Source organism: Apostichopus japonicus, chromosome 9, assembly GCF_037975245.1.
Source record: "Apostichopus japonicus isolate 1M-3 chromosome 9, ASM3797524v1, whole genome shotgun sequence".
Lineage (NCBI taxonomy): Eukaryota > Metazoa > Echinodermata > Holothuroidea > Aspidochirotida > Stichopodidae > Apostichopus > Apostichopus japonicus.
In genome coordinates this window covers 17827290-17845857 of record NC_092569.1, presented here as the reverse complement: position 1 = coordinate 17845857, position 18568 = coordinate 17827290, and the positions used below count along the sequence as shown (strand labels likewise).

Sequence of the window (18568 nt, the reverse complement as noted above, 5' to 3'; positions counted from 1 at the left end):
TCAGTGGAGGGGTCGCTGGGGGGTCTTGACCATTTCCTGGGGGCGTCTTGTTATTATCTAAGCGGAGCTACCATGGGTTGGCGAGCAGCGTAACGATATTTTTAGCTAAAAAGGCCTTCTAGATCGTCGGAAATGACACTTCCCATGCCTTGTATGCAGGGGCGTCGATCCGATTTGAAACGTGGGTGAGGGGCGTAATCGAGTCTAGTATTCCGGCAGCAAGTACTGTCTAAGCGGAGCGCCACCATCGGTTGGCGCGCAGCGTACGCAGAAAATTTCAGATTTCAATATCTGCCATATCGCTGGAGATGGCACTTGCCAGGCTGGATAGCAGCCATCTAGTTGCGTGATTTCGGGAGAAAATTAAAAATTCGTCACTAAGGAAGTCTGCAAAAAGTTCATGCGGCCTTAATTTTTGGTGGATTATTTCAGTTATTAGTGATTCCAATTGACATCAACATTAGAACCCAGCGCAAGTTGACAAATGATGCGGCGAACTGGAAACCCCAGCAGCATTTTGCACTATGTTTTCAGGATGGAATACCCCTCATTTGTTCAAATCCATGGCAACTAACAATCTGTGAATACATTTACTTCGAAATGGGCACATTATATTGCACCAAGTTGGTCAAGGAATGACCCCAGGGCCTCATACATAAGCCTATAGGAACGATGCCACAAAATGTCCCCGGACATACTATAGGCGAAGGAATCCATCCGCCGCGACTGCACGTGAGTTTCTCGACTTGCCGTCCTGGGAGTCATACCACAAAATTGTGAGTTTGACACCGGCATATACATTTTTCGACAAATATGCAAATTGCGCGTTGAAAATAAGGAAAGATTGACTGGGCTTTCAGCCAAGTAACATACTGAATGACCGAACTATATGTCCAACCTACATAAAAAGATTGCGTCTGAAACATTATTAGGGTGATAGACTGAGTCTCAGCGATAGTATTCTCTCCTTTTCTTGGAAGTTTGGTTTTTTAGCGGTTTTAAGAGCATCAGGGTACGTCCCAGAAGTGAAAACCCGGCCTATATGCGCTATGTCAAGTCCGGTTTTCAGCAACTATAGCCTACTGCCGGTCCGCGGTCGAAGGGTCGTTCATGAGTGGTCATCATGGAGATTCGAAACCATTCAGACCAATGATATATTTTTCGCACATGTATTTTTTTTCGACACCCAAACTCCCAGTGGGGAGCGACTGGGGAGCGACAAGATTTTATGGGGGCTGTCTCCCCCCGACCACGCCCCCTCCCCTCTTTGTCTACGCCACTGTGCCTGCATCAAATGTCTATTGATATCTCTGTTTGACTTTCCTGTCCGTATTTTCAAGGTCAACGATGAAGCCTCTTTCATTAATGCCTGAGTTCAAGAAAAATCTTCCTGATGTTCTCGAGAGAAAGATTAGTACTCCAGGGTTTTAGTCTCCGTTTTATCTGAAGTTTTGACCACGGTAATGTATTCAAAATTGAAAGTTGTCTATATTATAGTTTGGAAACTTCGACTATTGTATCTTGAAATGACGACCCTTTCCCAAAATATAACTGTTTGATAGTTTCCGACATTTTTTTCTCAAAAACTCAGCGGTTTCCCATAAGGCATGTTTAAACGTAAAGGTTGGTAATTATCAAACTTTTCACATTTCAAAAACAAATATTCTTTCGAGCGGCGACAAAGCAATAGTATCGAACGTTTTCTAAGGACTTGCAAACTTGATTATGAGTATGTGATTGTAAGTGTTCAAAACGACTAAAACCCCAGTCGGAAATCTACTAACTGCATTGTTAGACCAGTATTAAATTTGTTCGCACAGTATACTTCTTGACATATATCCCCCGAAAAAAGTTTTCTCACGCCAATGACATTTTACCAAGTCTAATATTTTTTTTTTGTGTGTTAGAATCATATCACGTAACATTTTATGAGGCTTCAAGATGTTAGCCTACCAATACAGAGAGGGCTCACCATATAGTCGGGAAAATAATCGTCAATGACAACGAAATAATGTGTTTTGGTCTTTTCAATGCTAGAGGCTCTGTAAAACACATGGATGCATTTATCAGCCTATTCATACAGGCACAAACCTCATGAAAGTAATAAACTTTTAGTTGGTAATGGTTTGTTAGGTTAACGTATAGCACATTTGTATGAGTCAATAAAATGATTGTTTGTGCTAGTCATTTGACATAAAAAAATGATATTTGGACGTTATCATAGAAGAAAGAATACAACACATACTTTATTTTTTGTATTTGTTCATGCATATTTATTTCATAATATGTCAAAGTGATCATTATTCAGTATTATCAAGTCTCTACCCAAAATATTTCAGCGTTCCTTATCCACAGTGGTTCACAAATGGTTACCACGCATTTTCTTTTCCAATGAGAATACTGATTTATCTGAAATCTACAATATAGTCAGAGTATTTCGAAAATTCCCTCCTGGTTCTGTCACTCTTCAAGCGTGTCTGTAACTACATGTCCAGATGGTTTATTGTTATCTGGATTCATCTGGCCAGCGACGTTCCTTTAAAGTAATGCATCGAACATATGGAATATTTGAGGAGTTTGAATCCCAACAATAGGGTAGACTTTAAGTACTACATTAGTTGCATAATGAAATCACTGTTGAATGAGTTATTCACAGTATAATTGAGAACTGTATTTGAACGAAAACCATCCACAAAATGTACTTTGTAGGCGTAGGTCTTCTTCGCTTGGGTTCTTCAACGCTTCATCAGGTTCGAGGCCGTATTTTCATTTCTGTTGACCTTATGTTATAATTACCGCCAGGGAAATTATACCAATAAATGGTATAAGATCCAGTGTACGGTCCATTGAGGTCACAATTATAATTATAATTATACCACCATGCGCTACTATAATATTCGGCAAGGTTATAAGAATAACCATCGTTGTCACGATCGCGTGTAGAGAATTTACCACCGTTGTGATATCGCATACGGTCGTAACCTAGGTAAGAGGGAAAAAGAGTGTATGGAAACACGAACAGTTACAGAACAAAACGAAGGCGATACATATTACAATCCTGATAGTATTGTAAAAGATTGACCGGTCATTTCATGGAGCTATCAATTATTAAATTCTGACAGTTTTGCTCTTCTTATTATCTTTCACTATTTTGTTTTAACCACGAGCTGTACTCTGTATGCGTTATTGTGTGGTATTGTGACAGGTCAAAACATGTAATCGCGCATTCATCTTAACATTTTTATATGCGTAATGCCAGATAGAGAAGATACGGTGTGTGTACATATCGACATATATTTTGCTCCAATTTTTGTCATAGGACTAACATTTTGTAGGAAAAAACACACTCTTGTATGAAAATGTGATCGTGTGTTCGGGATAGCTATCGAAATGAGCCACTGGAGGTACTTAACATAGGATATCGGTTGAACACGTGCATGTATTTCGTTCATTATATCAAACTTACTGAAATTATTATTTTTGATATTATGATTGTTCTGCATATCGATAACGGTGTGACATTACGCCGGTTTTTATTTTACTTCCTTTCGGGTTTAGGTTTTCAGTTATGACTCTTGATATTCCAAATTTAATAACCTCTCTCTCTCTCTTGTTAAATCACTATGATATATCTAACCATTTTAAATCAAAAGTTACAATTTTTCGGAATATGATATTGCTAGATTATTGGTTTACAGTTTTCTTTCAGAAAATTGGAAAACTAACTTAAATGACAGGTTGCATCCGTTACCAAATCAAATTACAATGTTCTCCCAATCACACAAAGAATATTTCATATCAAAAATGTATTTATACATTTATTCCCCTTTTATTTTATTTTTTTTAGTGTAGGAGGGGTGGGGGATTAGAGGCTGCACTGCATAACATTTTGATAAATCTGATAGCATCATCTTACAACAGCACCTCTTATAATGACCTAAATGGCCATATTTATTAGACATGATGATTGTGGAGCTCCAAGTATTTTACTTTACACTTCAAGCTGGTATTTCATGTCATCTACACTGGGACGTTACGGCATGCTAAACAAAATACATATGTCCAACCTGGTCGATTTAATGTGGTGAGAAGCTACGACGAACAGTCAGATTTAAGATAAATATGTACGAGGTTTATCCGATATCCGCCCGATCCTGGATACATCAAGTCATCTCGATGCAGTTAGTTCATGATTAACTGATATTGTTGCGTACAATGACATGTAAATATCATCGCCTAGTTTAATTTACAGCACATATAGCTGCTATCGTACCTATGAGATTAGCTTCTTCTTAATGTAAAGTTATCAGTGTATTCTCACTAGAAATTTTGATTTTTTTTTCTGTCAATCTTTAAAGCTTCTAGCTTGTGGTAGTTAAAGTCTATAGTCGAAAATGCAAGACTAAAGACAATATATTGCTAATCACTTTGTTATTAATACGGTGATTACACATTTTTCATATTTCATAACCGCTGAAAGAAGTCCGTTCAATCATAGGTCATTTAGCTATTATATTATTTGACTACCAGACACCATCATATTACTAAATATAGTTGGGAAAGAAGAACAACAACTCACCTGCTGTACTGGAAGAGTCATAACCACTGACGCTGAGTAAGTAATTAGTTGCCTCGTTGCCTACGCTGAAGGAACTGTACTTAGCATAGTAATGTTCTCCAGATTTGGAAACAAAGTCTATTCTTAGTTCATATTGAGTTTGGCTCGTCAAGGCTGCAAGTTTGTCATTTCCAAGCCAGAAATTTCCATCGACGTCGCCGAAAGTATCTTTGTAATCGTCCCAGTATAAGAAAAAGTCGACGCTACTATCAACACGGCGTTGAAAGACCTGTAAGTTCAGTGGTTAAAAGAAAAAGGACTTAATCATTTAAAAAGCTGGTTATCGATCTCTAATAAATGGTTACTATTTTCCTGCAAGGGTTATCATTCATTTTCATAAACTTGGTATTACTTCATATGCAAAAGTCAAAAATATTTCATTGCTTCTCCAACAGTAGACGTGAAGCTTATATTTTCATGCCTATGATGAAATTATCTCACCATGCAATGCACTTTCTTTTCAATTAACTACGAACAAGACATGTCAAAAGCAACGTGTCTAGGCAACTACAATTGTACATTATAAATATAACTCCACTAATCAAGGAGAATAATGATCGTCTATAAAGGATGAAATATACATCACTCTCCAATTTGATCGAATATAATCTAGACTTACTTTAAATAATACTTATGCTGCAATAAAGAAATATTCATATCAGAAAAGTCTTCCACGAGACTGGAAACGAAAAACAATCAACTTGAGAGACCATCAACTCCACTTCCCCAGTCCATTTACATTAAGACAGAAACCGCTTTAGACTAAGTTTCAAAGTTAAAAACCTTTTTGGTGAGATTTAATATCTTATAGCGTCCAGATGGACCACTACATTTCGTACTATAATCAGCATTGAAACTCATGAAAAGTACAACAATGGCTATGAAAATTAAGTAAATTGAACTTTACCAATATTTATCCTTGAAATAACAAAAACATTTAGGTGGACGATTAATGACTTACCAACCAACCACCTCCATCTGTGTCATCGCACACGACCTCAAATGGCACCTCTGTCCACCCAGCTGGTTGTATACTTTGGATACTATTCGATGTTGCTCCTCTCAATCTACCACAGTCGACGGAAGTGGCTTGAGTACACTCGACTCCATCGCCCGTGTACCCTGTGTTACAGTAACACTGTAATATGCTTTGTCGTTCCTCACAGTTACCATTGGGACTGCACCGGTATGTATCATCACAGCTTAACAGACCGCTGTTGCAAGAACATCGTTTGGTACAAGAAGGGTTCACATATACTTCACCTTCCTATCGAGATAAAACGGTGAGCATTTTCAAGTAGATACATGATACTTAAATCACTTAATGGGATCACTCAATGTTAAATGTGGAGACATAATAAGCTGTGCAATATGTGACATTCCTTCATAAAATTAGAGCAGCTGCAGGAAAAATTGTTGACGTTTTTAAAATTAATAATTTCAAGCACCATAATAGCTGTTTTGTTCCGGCTTTTCTCCTCATTGTAAATTAGTTTGATACGTCAACATTAAGGAAATGAAATCTTACCGCTAGAACTACTCCTTGACCGTTCTCTGCTTCCTCTATGAAACAACTACAATTATCTCTAGGTATGCAATCTTTCCCGTCCATCAAGAACCCATCGGGACAAACGCAAGTGGGTGTTCTTGAGCATGATTCGGTGCATGTAGGATCGGCGCAAGAACCTTCGCATTTACACCTGTTGAGAACCTTGTTAGTAGAACACCACTCGAAGTATGTGTCTGGAATAGGAATAACAATTAAGTTACGACATAAAAAAGGAAGCGTTATGCAAAGTGTCTGATGATCTATCATCTCAATAACACATCATGTTAATAAGTTATGATTTGATATTGTAGAAAAATGCGAAACATGCTTGACAGCTTAAATGACACATCTAAATAAACCAATGAAATAAATAGCAAACCGCCCTCTGCCCTTAGTAGATGAACAAAATACATCTATTTATGAAGAAATTACGTCTAAGGTGAGTGCTTGATAGCAAGGCCCAACAAAGTGCTAATGGGGGAAAGACAATTTAGATGCTTCAAAATGAATATTAAATATAACAACGAGCTAATTCTTCCAAATATATCTTGGTTTATGGCATGGGTGTCAGCTTGGTTGAGGCTGGGAGGCATATTGTTAGTAAGCGGAATAGTCCCGCTCTTTATCACACTGCATGTCAAAAAAAATAATATCATGAAATAATTGAAACGTGTGTGAATAAGCAATAATGGCAATATTTTAATTTTATTGATGAAACATTAAATTTCAGTTCGGGCGAGAAATGTGTCCAGTTAAGAAGTTTATCAGTTTAATAACCCACCTGCTGCTCCTGTATACTCTCCGGTGCTAACCAGTTTGTAATGACTGAAGCTGTCACTGATGCAGAAAGTTTCATACGTCACGAAGAATGAAATACCGGTTGCTGTGGTTAGATCCATGCGTAGCTGATATTTCTTCTGATTGGTTATGTAGGATATTTTCTCATTGCCGAGCCAAAATTCATGAGAAAGGAAACCAAAACCATTTTCATAATCGTCCCACGTACGATTGAAGTTGATTGAATTATCCTCTCGTCTCTGTATGACCTGTTGAAATAATTTGAGACATCTAAAATATCAAACTGATTGAATTGTAAGACCGTTAGCTATTAGCTGTAAGACTTCTGAGAAAACGAACGAAAGGCAAACTATACTGAAACATGGAACAAGCAACATGCAGGAAGAGAAGAATGAGATATTAAAACACAAATTAAAATCACTTACAAACAACAACAAATAATCTAATAAATATTGAAACGAATATTATATAAACATGACAAATGTATGAGTTGCGTTACCATTCGCCAAAATAGTATTCTGATTTAAGTCAGGAATATGTGGAGAGTATTAAAACGTATTGGAAAACTATGTTGGAATTTAGATATGGTTCGGTTCATTTTGCAAAGGAGCATGACAGATGAATCGAACAGCTTCTTTTGGTAAGACATAAATATTTTGTAAAGCTTGCCGAGCCCAATGTAACATCAAACTATATATTATTACATCATTATAGTATAAAAAGTTCTGTAGTATGAGCAATGTATTATTGTAACAAGAATAATTTCAATTCTGGTGACAAATCTTGCAATGAAAACACAATATTCACAGTATGAAATACAACACCTACCGTCCATCCGCCATCACCTAGACTGTTGTTACAATATACTTCAAAAGGTTCGGGATAGCCATCTGGTTTGATGACGTAAACACCATCGTTTATAGACGATGGACATTGGCTTAGCACTTCATGGCAGTCTCGTGGGTAATTAGCACGTTGATAGAAGAAAAACGATGACGCTAAAAGGATAAAGTATCACAACATAAGCCTACCTCACATCAAGCTTAGAGATTTCAACAATAATATGTTTTTATTTCATAGCATTGAGAAACCGAGATCATATAGCATACCTTTAGTTGTCTCTAAAAGATATAACACTATGAGTTTCTATCTTCTTTGTGGGTTCACTTGCGGTTGAGGCAGTGAAGGGGAGAGGATATAAGGGTAGGAAAATGTTACAATGTCGTTAACGTTTTAAAGGTTTAAACACTTAAAAGTACACTTACTCAAAGTTTGGTCTCCGTGGTCATTTACGCTCCTTTGACGTTCCGGCTAAAATAAGGGCAAAATAATTCAATATAATGATTGCCCAATATATAAAGTATACTACTATATAGTAAAATGTGACAACGTTACAAGTTGTTTATTTTGTTTTTATTTTACATTGTCTTCTGTAAAGGTAATTCTTTAATTTTATTTTATCATATATCAATTACAATATTTCACATAGCTGCTTGTAATTTTAGTACAAGTAAAAAAAGGACTTATTGACAGTACACCGATAAAATGGCATTTCTCACAGTACAAAACACAGACCGACGAACGTTTAAGTTTAGAATTGTTTTGAAACATTGTAGTAATATTGTTTAGGTTTAATGTCCCATACATTTAGCTTGTTTTGAAGCCAATTAATTTCTTCTAGACAATAAATATTTACTCTATTTCTAGTAGGTTTTGCCTTCTTTGTAGTTTAAAACAATATATTCTGTTCGATAGAGTTTCTTGTGGAAAATATAATTTTATGAAAGAAACGTGTAAACCTTCAAAATATAGTATTTTTCTAATGCAATATGTAATTCAATTAATTCACATGAACATTTTTCATTAAATAGATTCTTTGCAAATTTCACGTCTGCATTGTGTATTCACGAATTTCGATAAAATGGAACTCATATTTATATTGGAAATAAAGAAAAAAATGTAACTTTTACACACATTAAATGATGGTGACTATTAATAGAAACAAATTCGTTTTACTTGTATTTACAGCTGTTTGGGATAAGCGTAAATATGATGAAACTTTGTAGCGCGTTAAAAATGCTGCAATGAAAGGAAGTACCGTCTTGATAACATTATTTTGTATATTTTCCTAAAAGAACCGACAACGACATTAATGATTAAATCAATTGACAATCCTTACAACGGCCAATGGTACATCTTTCAACAGCAATTGATAAATGATAAACAGTCACTTCTTACAACACTGATATTATTCTTACAACGATGATAAATATATTTGGTATATGTGGCGCAAATGATAAATTTGGTATATTTATATATATAGCAAATTTTCCTAAAAGTACCGACAACGATATCAGCGATTAAATCAGTTGACAATTCTTACAACAGTAACGTCTTGATGAGTAAAATCAGTATATAGTTTGACTTACTTCATGTTAATCGTTCATTTATATTAATTTAGTACACAAACTTAATAATTTATACTAGTTAAGTCGTTAATTAAGTCGACAGGGTATTTAGTGTACGGAATTATTTAATTTGTATCGACTATGCATATTTAGCGCATATGAAGCATTACATTCTATGGAAAGGCAAATTAAACATTTTTGTTAGACCAAAGAAACGCATTTTGATATTACAATGAACAAAATGTACACAATACGCTATACTGTTTGTCAGACCAAAGAACGATTTATGGACATCTTAAACAAATGGAAATGATATGCATTTATCAATTGTCATGCAACTAAAAGAACTGTTTATGAATGGAGGTTGACTTATTTGATCTATTCTAACCTAGACTTGAATTGAGGAGAAAAGAGTTGAAATCCTGCGTAATGACTTTTCAATAAAATGGTTGACACAATAACAGAAAGTCTTTAACTACTTCGGTACATTTTCATGATTGTCCAACAAATATTCTAAGTTCAATAGTTAGCATCCTGCTTAATGACTTTTTTTCGAAATAGTTTGTCACCATAATAATAAGTCTTTAACTACTACGGTACGTTATCATGATTTTCCAATAAAGTATAATTTGAGGGACACAATCAACTATTACACTGCGTTCCCAGAGACAGAATAGACTATTGTTCTAGAATGATTTGTTTACTTAAACAAACAAGTGACACTCCACAAAATGACCCTTCCATATCCACTTTGTGTTTATAAGATAATGCTAAAGTTTTCAAGAAGGCAGATGTTCATCAAAGCTGAATATTCTCAAATACCTATTTAAAACTACACCGACTGAATCTTCGATGTCAATAAATGACGGACAGAAAATGTGCAGTTGCTTTTCGTTCTTCTTTCCTAACTGGTTAGTAAATTTTAGCAAACCAAATTTTCGAAGCCATGATTTCTCTTTTGCTGAATATTTTATATATGATAGCGGCATTTGAATATATTGAAATTAACATATAAAAAGAAACAATTCAGAATTAATATTACAAAATGTTTCCTATAATTAGCAGTGGTCTATGAAAAGTCTTAACTTTCCAAAGTGAATTAAGGTGTGAGTCGGATCGGGATTTTTAAGATCAAAGAAATTTATTAATTAAGCAATCACACAAAACTGATTAAGATTTTTTTGTCATTTGTTCGATTTTGATTTTAAGAAGAATTCTAAGAATGAATCTTATGTCGTAAACGATATATGCGATTTGTTTTTATTTCAATTTTATATGATAATATATGATTTTATATAATCAATTTAATGTATAAATTGTTGTGGAATAATATTTAGAAGTTAACTCTCCCATTGCCATCCAGTATATAAAATTAAATAAAGTAAGACTTCAGAAAGTATGAATATAAAGTTTAGCTGTTATAAAGATTTTAAGAAGAATTCTAAGAATGAATCTTATGTCGTAAACGATATATGCGATTTGTTTTTATTTCAATTTTATATGATAATATATGATTTTATATAATCAATTTAATGTGTAAATTGTTGTGGAATAATATTTAGAAGTTAGCTCTCCCATTGCCATCCAGTATATAAAATTAAACAAAGTAAGACTTCAGAAAGTATGAATATAAAGTTTAGCTGTTATAGAGTAATTTAAGAATAACGACTTACTGTTTATGATGTGGTATATTAGTATACGTGCCTGCCAAGATATGAGGTTTATTCTTCAACAAAAACGCGCACAAATTCAAACATACTAAGTACAAAACGCAGCTAACTAAAGATACTCTGTATTTTCTTATTTTCAATGACAATGTATTTTACAGTTCAAAATGTGTATAAATTTTGCAGATTAACTTTATATGCAGTAATTATTTGTACTTCGATTAAAGGAATCCGTCTGATTTTTTTTTTTTTTTTAAGAAATCATTATTTTAGGAATTTAGGAAATAATATAAAAAATACCAGTTGGTAAATGTGTTCTATACTACTATTTGCTTAACGAATAGAGTAAAATCAAATAACAAGGCGATAACTTGACATCCATAAGGTGTATATTTTTTTTTACTATTGGAATATTCTTTTTAATTCCTTCATGTCGGTCAAAATATTACGTATATATAACTCGCAATAATTTAGGCATACACAGTACACATCGCAGCTAGCAAAATACAGTCCGTATCTTCTCACTTTCAACCGCAACGTAATTTACAATTCATAGTGTCTCGATATTTCGCAGATTAACTTCATATCCAGTCATTACGTGTACTTCAATTGAAGAATTCCGTAAGATGATTTTATACAGAGTCATTGGTATAGTACTTATATTTGTAAATATAATCTACGTTACTATTTGCTCAATTAACTAATAGAGACAAATCAAATAAAGAAACGATAAATTAACAACAAGTAGGTGTGACTACCGAATTCGACTTCATTGGCACTGTTAGTTACAATTTTTGAAGTAATATTTATTAACTCTTCGATAAAGTGCAAGCAAATCACCAAAAGAGGGTTTAGCACTGCAGATCAAAAACAATCAATTGTGTACTGCTTAAACATCGAAACGGTAATTTGACAGATGTTACGACTGAAATATTAAAAAAAAGGAAAAACTTACCCCTCCTTGAGAAGACACGCTGCTGGAAATAAAAATGATGAGAAACAAAGAGGTTAAACCTGCACGATGTCTTCTAAACAAGTACAACATTGTGCAAAGTTACCTCTTGCGGTATAAAGTTGGAATGAATGTCAAATCCATACTGCGACAATTACGCCTGATACGAAATGAACCGGGATAATACAGTGGTGGTAGGCAACCATTCTTATACTCATTCGTCTAGACATATTATTATTATTATTATATTAGTATTCCTGTCAAGGGTAGTCGTTGCTCACGTGGTTTATGTTCATATTTCATGGCACCACTACAGTACGGTACATGTTATTACCTTAAAAGGTATTGAAATGATGCAATACCATACGTCATGTTTAGTTTTCATTTCTTGGCATCGTTAAGATAAACAATATGACATACAATGACAAATAAATAAGTATAAAAGTATTGCAGAGTTGTCAGTATTTCTGTGGCATAACCAACCATATTACCGAACGAATTGGTTTAAAAAGGCCAACAATAGGTCTGGAAAAAGTGAGAGCAAGTCACCCTTCCCACACACATTGCTCCTTGTTACCCCGTTAATACAGTGGAAGCGGTATAGAAAACTAGCTATAGGAATTTTAAAATCCATCTGACATGAACAAATGTCAGAGTAGAATTCATTAGATCTCATTTCTTAATTTGAAATCCATATTTGATCATTATATTTGTGACGTATTCATACTATAATCAATAGTGATCCTCTCGGTAAAAATTCCCCCATAGAACATAACTGTATATTTCCCTTCTACTTGAAACAGGCACAAATGGTATTATACATTGTTGCTAATTTATTTATTTTCTTTTCGAAAAAGGACCTTAAAATCTTGTAGTTGCCATTACTATAACAAATATATATTTGAAGCATTAAATCTTTCATTTTTTTTCTTACTAACTACTTATTTCTTTATGTATTCCCTTATTCTTTTGTGTGCCAAGGGAATCAAGTCGATAAGAAAATTATGTTTTGGAACATTTGGATTTGGAAATTCAATAGTTTCCTTAAGTATTGTCCCTGCGACAGTAGTGTTACACGCGCAGTATAAAATCGCTATATCCTCGTTCTTGGGATTTTCTAGGTACGTGTTTATTACGTGCCTACAAAAATAAAGACAGACAGATAAACTTAGTGCATAACGCAGCGATAGCTACGATGGATCTGTATTCTTCATTTCAATCTGTTTTGAGAAAAATGTCTTACATTTTGATAACATACCTTCCTATCAACATGTCATGTTAATGGACTTAATCCGCAAATACGGTATTGTACCTTACTTAAGTTAACACCGTCTACAGGTATGCAAATGAATGGAAGACTTATTATGGTCTGACGTAGTATTGAGTTCATTGGGCATGATTTTTGTTAATTTGTGGAACAATTCCATATAGAACTTTTATCATGGAGAATATTTAAGAACGTTGATGTATGGTACAGATGGAATGAGACATAAACATCCGGAACTAGTTCTGCTACAGTATCAGCACCAGCAATTGTTATATATCCAGCTACAACATAACATCTGGAACTAGCTATGCTACTGTATCATCAACAGCAAGTGATATCTATCCAGCTACAACAGAAACATCAAGAACTAGCTCTGCTACAGTATCATCAACATCTAGTGATATCTATCCAGCTATAACTGAAACATTATGAAACTAGTTCTACCACATTCTCACCATCAGCAAGTGATATATATATATATATATATATATATATATATATATATATATATATATATATATATATATATATATATATATATATATATATATATCACGAACGATTGTATTCATTGTACGTGTATTCAGTATGCGCTGGTCTGGGTGATAAGTAGGTCACTCGTCGTGATTGATAACCGTATCTAATATTACAACATTATGCAATCCTTTCGGAGCTACGTGACTGTGTTCATTTCTTCTGGAAGCAACGAGAAATGAAGGCGCTATTTGAAGGTTACATTGCCCGGATCTACGCATGCTGGTATTGGAATGCTTAAGTACGCTCCACTCAATAACGAAGGGAGCAGCAAGAAGCAACCCAGAAAGAAACCCCGTACCAGGAACATAATATGGTTTAACCCACCTTATAGCCGTAATGTCAAATCTAATGTGGGGAAATTGTTTTTCAGACTACTCGCCAAGCACTTCCCGAAAGGAAACAAGCTCCACAAAATTTTCAACAAAAACAACGTGAAATTGAGTTACAGTTGTATGGGCAATATGCGATCAATCATCAACAGCCATAATAACCGGCTTTTATCACAAAATGAGCTTAGACCGCAGCTGGCTCAACGCATATGCAATTGTAGAGAAAAACTTAATTGCCCCCTCAACGGGAATTGCTTGGTGAGCAGTGTAATATATAGGGCCGATGTTACTACTGGTGATGACACCAAATCATACATAGGGCTATCGAGTGGCCCCTTTAAGCAAAGGTACAGTAACCACAGTAAGTCATTCCGACATGAGCGTTACGAGAAAGAAACAGAGCTTTCCAAACATATATGGGACCTGAAGCGTAAGGGTGCCCCCTTCGTTATTGAGTGGAGCGTACTTAAGCATTCCAATACCAGCATGCGTAGATCCGGGCAATGTAACCTCTGTATTGATGAAAAGCTTTGTATCCTCCTGTCCAAAAACCCGCATTTACTCAATAAGAGATCTGAATTCATCTCCAAGTGTCGCCACAATAGGCTCAAACCAATGAACCGTGCACGTAAGAAATAGGGTTCGTGTTCCCCATAGAATATATCCGCGCAGAGTGTATTTGTTCAGTTGTCTGACGATCGCCACCCTAAGGGCGTGAAACTCCGAGTAACAGCTGTACTTACCAAGGCATTTACTTATATATATATGTATATATATATATATATATATATATATATATATATATATATATATATATATATATATATATATACATACATACATATATATACATATATAAACATATAATATAATATATATATATATATATATATATATATTTCAAAAAGATTGTGAAAGCATCAACTACATAATGAATCAATTTTCCGTGTTTGTCATTATATTTGGCGTATATCTATTTGTTTATAGTAGTGAAGGTACAACGGGTGATACTCAACTTTAGTAGAAACGACACTTCAATAGACTAGAGCCACTACCTGGTGTTTTGAAACTTGAGTTGAGACTGAGTTCTCCTTATTCCTTATCCGTTGCAAACGCAGGGACAGCTTTCGTTGGGCTGCATGTCCATACTGCCAAATCCCATATAGCAAGCGCATGCTTCAATTACTTAAACAATCACGTTTCCTTAAAAGTAGTAGGGTTGTCTCACCATCCAAACCAAACACCCTCACAAACATTATTTTGCATATGATTTTTAAGTGGACATATACCAAAAGTGACAGGGCGCCATTTCTTGAACTTTAAAGAAGTTTTGAACGACCTCGTTAGCAACTTCTTTGAAGTGAAACAGTTTACACGATTGCCGTACTGATTTTTTTGTTGTCTCTCATAGTAACTTTTTGCAGATTTTTTTCTAGATTATTCAGCAAAATTAAAAACAAAAAGATATCAAAGGAAAAAGAAAAGAGAAATAATGAATTCTGTTTGTAAACAATGATTACGACATCTGTATATTCATTGCAATACATTAAATTAATGATATAATTGTTTGTTTTTTTCGAATAAAACATGGGGTATATGTTCTAGCACTTTCGATAATTTTTGTGTACTTCCCTGCTTGTCGAATAATCGCATTTTTATAAAGTGTGAAATCAAGGACCTTATTAAACCGTAACATATAAATTCAGTTTAAATCTTTTCCAGCAAATATCGTGAAAAATCCATAAATTAGTGCTCCAAGAACCGCTAAGACATTGTACATATATTTTTCATGTCGAGCAGCAATTCTTTATACCCTGTTGAGGCTTCTCAAGTCCGCTTACCCCTTAGTGTTCCCGTTACACTTATTTCCAAGTAACTGTCCCTATAAGAGCAGGGGTAAATCTTTCGGCACCCACAAAAGGAATTCTTACGGATGTAACCTAAAACTTCGTTGTTAAAGGGCGTGAAGACTCTCGCAAAAAGAAACGTCTAATGCCGGTAATTTGACTTAGTTTCGAATGATGTGTGACAGAAGTGTTAAACACCACCATCGATCCGAGAAAATACACACACAGCTTGCTACTGTCGGTAATTATACACTAATGTACAGTTAGTACATACACCTGCGGTCCATACCCACAGCACGGTATACAAACGATACAGCGATGGAAATATCAGGTCCAGCTTTAGATAACAATTAAGGTGTCACGTTTCATTACTGTCTGCATTTTGTAGCGACACGAACAAAACGTAACTTGCAAGCAACGGAAGGTTAACTTTTTCAGATGGCCGCAAGCGGTTTGGGGTGAGTGTTCAATGCCTTTAAGCACCGAGGCGACCGGTGGCTCTTTGACACACAGTGTACACATTGCTATGGGACTAGAAAACCAGGGAGTGCCAAAACAGCTACTTGATGTAACAATTTCCAGTACAGCAGTATATGTCAAGCTGTGTGCACGAATAATAACTCAAATGGAGACCACAGTGGAAGCAACGGAGAGAACATCAATTATAATTTCACTAATACTCCATACTGTAACCTAAGATTCGTTGTGATGAAAATTCGACCATTTTCTTAATGAACTAAACGATCATCACATGCATTTCATGTCCATATCAACTCGTAGAAAATACTGTTTAATACATAGTAAAGCAGCTTTTGCATTTTTCTTCGTTTTCCAACACTTTTGACAGTCCATCGAGTTGTTTATATATGTATTCATGAAAAAAACAGCAAACTAAGATATTTGCCAAATATTTCCCTGACAAATTACTCATTTAAAATTAATCGCATACAATTTTTCAAAACCCACTAGTTTGAATTCAACCAATCAACGAATGGCTAATATGTTTATTTATGAGCCGTTGCTTAAAATATTCATTCACAGCATGATCCGAAAAGGTTGCGTCGTTATCACAATGTGAACAAATAAAGCATGGTGTTGTAGAACATAATGGTGTACTAGGTTGCTTACGACGCTAGTAAAGTCAAAAGGATTTACCTCATTATTTAATGTCGTTAATATAATTTAAATATTCATCGTATGGGCGGGCTTACTAGCGATCCTCACAGAAAACTAATTTCGAGAATAACAAACTTTCAATGTTGTAAATTTTTCGAGTTAATTTCACCATATGAAGTTAGATTTGAATAGATAAGCTAGTTAAGTATGTCATTATGGCATCGTGGGCTCAATGAGGTTGAGAAAATCATAGAAAAGGACGCATTTTTACACAAATTTTATTCGATCTCGCTGTTTGTAGCTACTACGTTAGCAGCAAGATTTAATTGACTTACAAAGGTTTTCAATTATCAGCTTAAATTTGCGCATTAGGCAATGTAAGACGTGATACATGTCATGTCTGATGTGAAGAAGAAAGAAATTGTACCGAGGGAAGGACCTGGTAATTATGAAGGTGTCTTAGAAAAAATAAATAGATAAAAACCGAATAGCGTTCTAAACTAGATGCCTGCATCAAATGTCTATTCATATCCCCTGTTTGACTTTCCTATCCGTCTTTTCGAGGTCAACGATGAAGTTCCATTTATAAATGCCTGATTTCATGATAAAAACTTCCTGATGTTCTCAAGAGAAATAATAGTAATCCATGGTTATAGTCTTGTTTTGACCATGGTAATGTAGCCAACATTGTAAGTTGTCTATATTGTGCAACTGTCGACATTATATTGGAAACTTTCACTATTGTATCTCAAAATGACAACTCTTTCCTCTTAATACAACTATTTGACAGTTTCCGACATTTTAATATCAACAACTCAGCAATTTCCCATAAAGCATGTTTAAACGCAAAGATTAGTAATGATCAAACTTTGCACACATTCTTTCGAGGGGCGACAAAGCAATTGTATCTACGTTTTCGAAAGATTTGCAAACTTGATTATGAGTATGTGTTTAACCGACTAAAATCCCAGTCGGAAATAAACTGACTGCATTATAAGACCAGCATTAATTTTTTTTGCACAGTATACTTCAAGACATATCTCCCGAAAAAAAGTTTACTCATGCAATGACATTTTGCCAAGTCTAATATTTGTTGTGTTAGAATCAAATCTCGTAAAATTTTAATGAGGCTTTGAGATGTTTGCTTACCAATAGAAAAAGGACTTACCCTATTCGGGAAAATAACCGTCAATATCAACGACATCATGCTCTCCACATAATTGGTAATGATATGGTTTGGTCGTTTTTTTTTTCAATGCTTGAGGCTCTTTAAAATACATGGATGAATTTGATTCCCTACACAGGCACAAACCTCAAGCATTTAGTTGGTAATGGTTTGTTGGGTAAACGTTTAGCACATTTGTACGATCAATAAATTATTGTTTGTGCTAGTCATTTGACATAAAAAATGATATGTGGAAGTAATAATAGTTGAAAAGAGAACAACGCATACTTTATTTCTTTACTTGTTCATGCTAAT

The 18568-nt window shown here is 34.7% G+C and overlaps 1 protein-coding gene across 1 annotated transcript; it reads right to left on the bottom strand.

The window, feature by feature from the left end:
* Positions 1 to 2251: 2251 nt before the first annotated feature.
* On the bottom strand, positions 2252 to 12155 carry LOC139973805 (uncharacterized). Its single transcript, XM_071980673.1, has 8 exons — positions 11996 to 12155; positions 8231 to 8276; positions 7794 to 7963; positions 6949 to 7213; positions 6147 to 6361; positions 5580 to 5885; positions 4580 to 4847; positions 2252 to 2982 (listed from the first exon to the last, which is right to left on the bottom strand). Exons 1-8 carry the CDS (start codon positions 12083 to 12085, stop codon positions 2747 to 2749), a joined length of 1596 nt encoding a protein of 531 aa, XP_071836774.1. The 5' UTR covers positions 12086 to 12155; the 3' UTR covers positions 2252 to 2746.
* Between the last annotated feature and the right edge of the window lie 6413 nt (positions 12156 to 18568).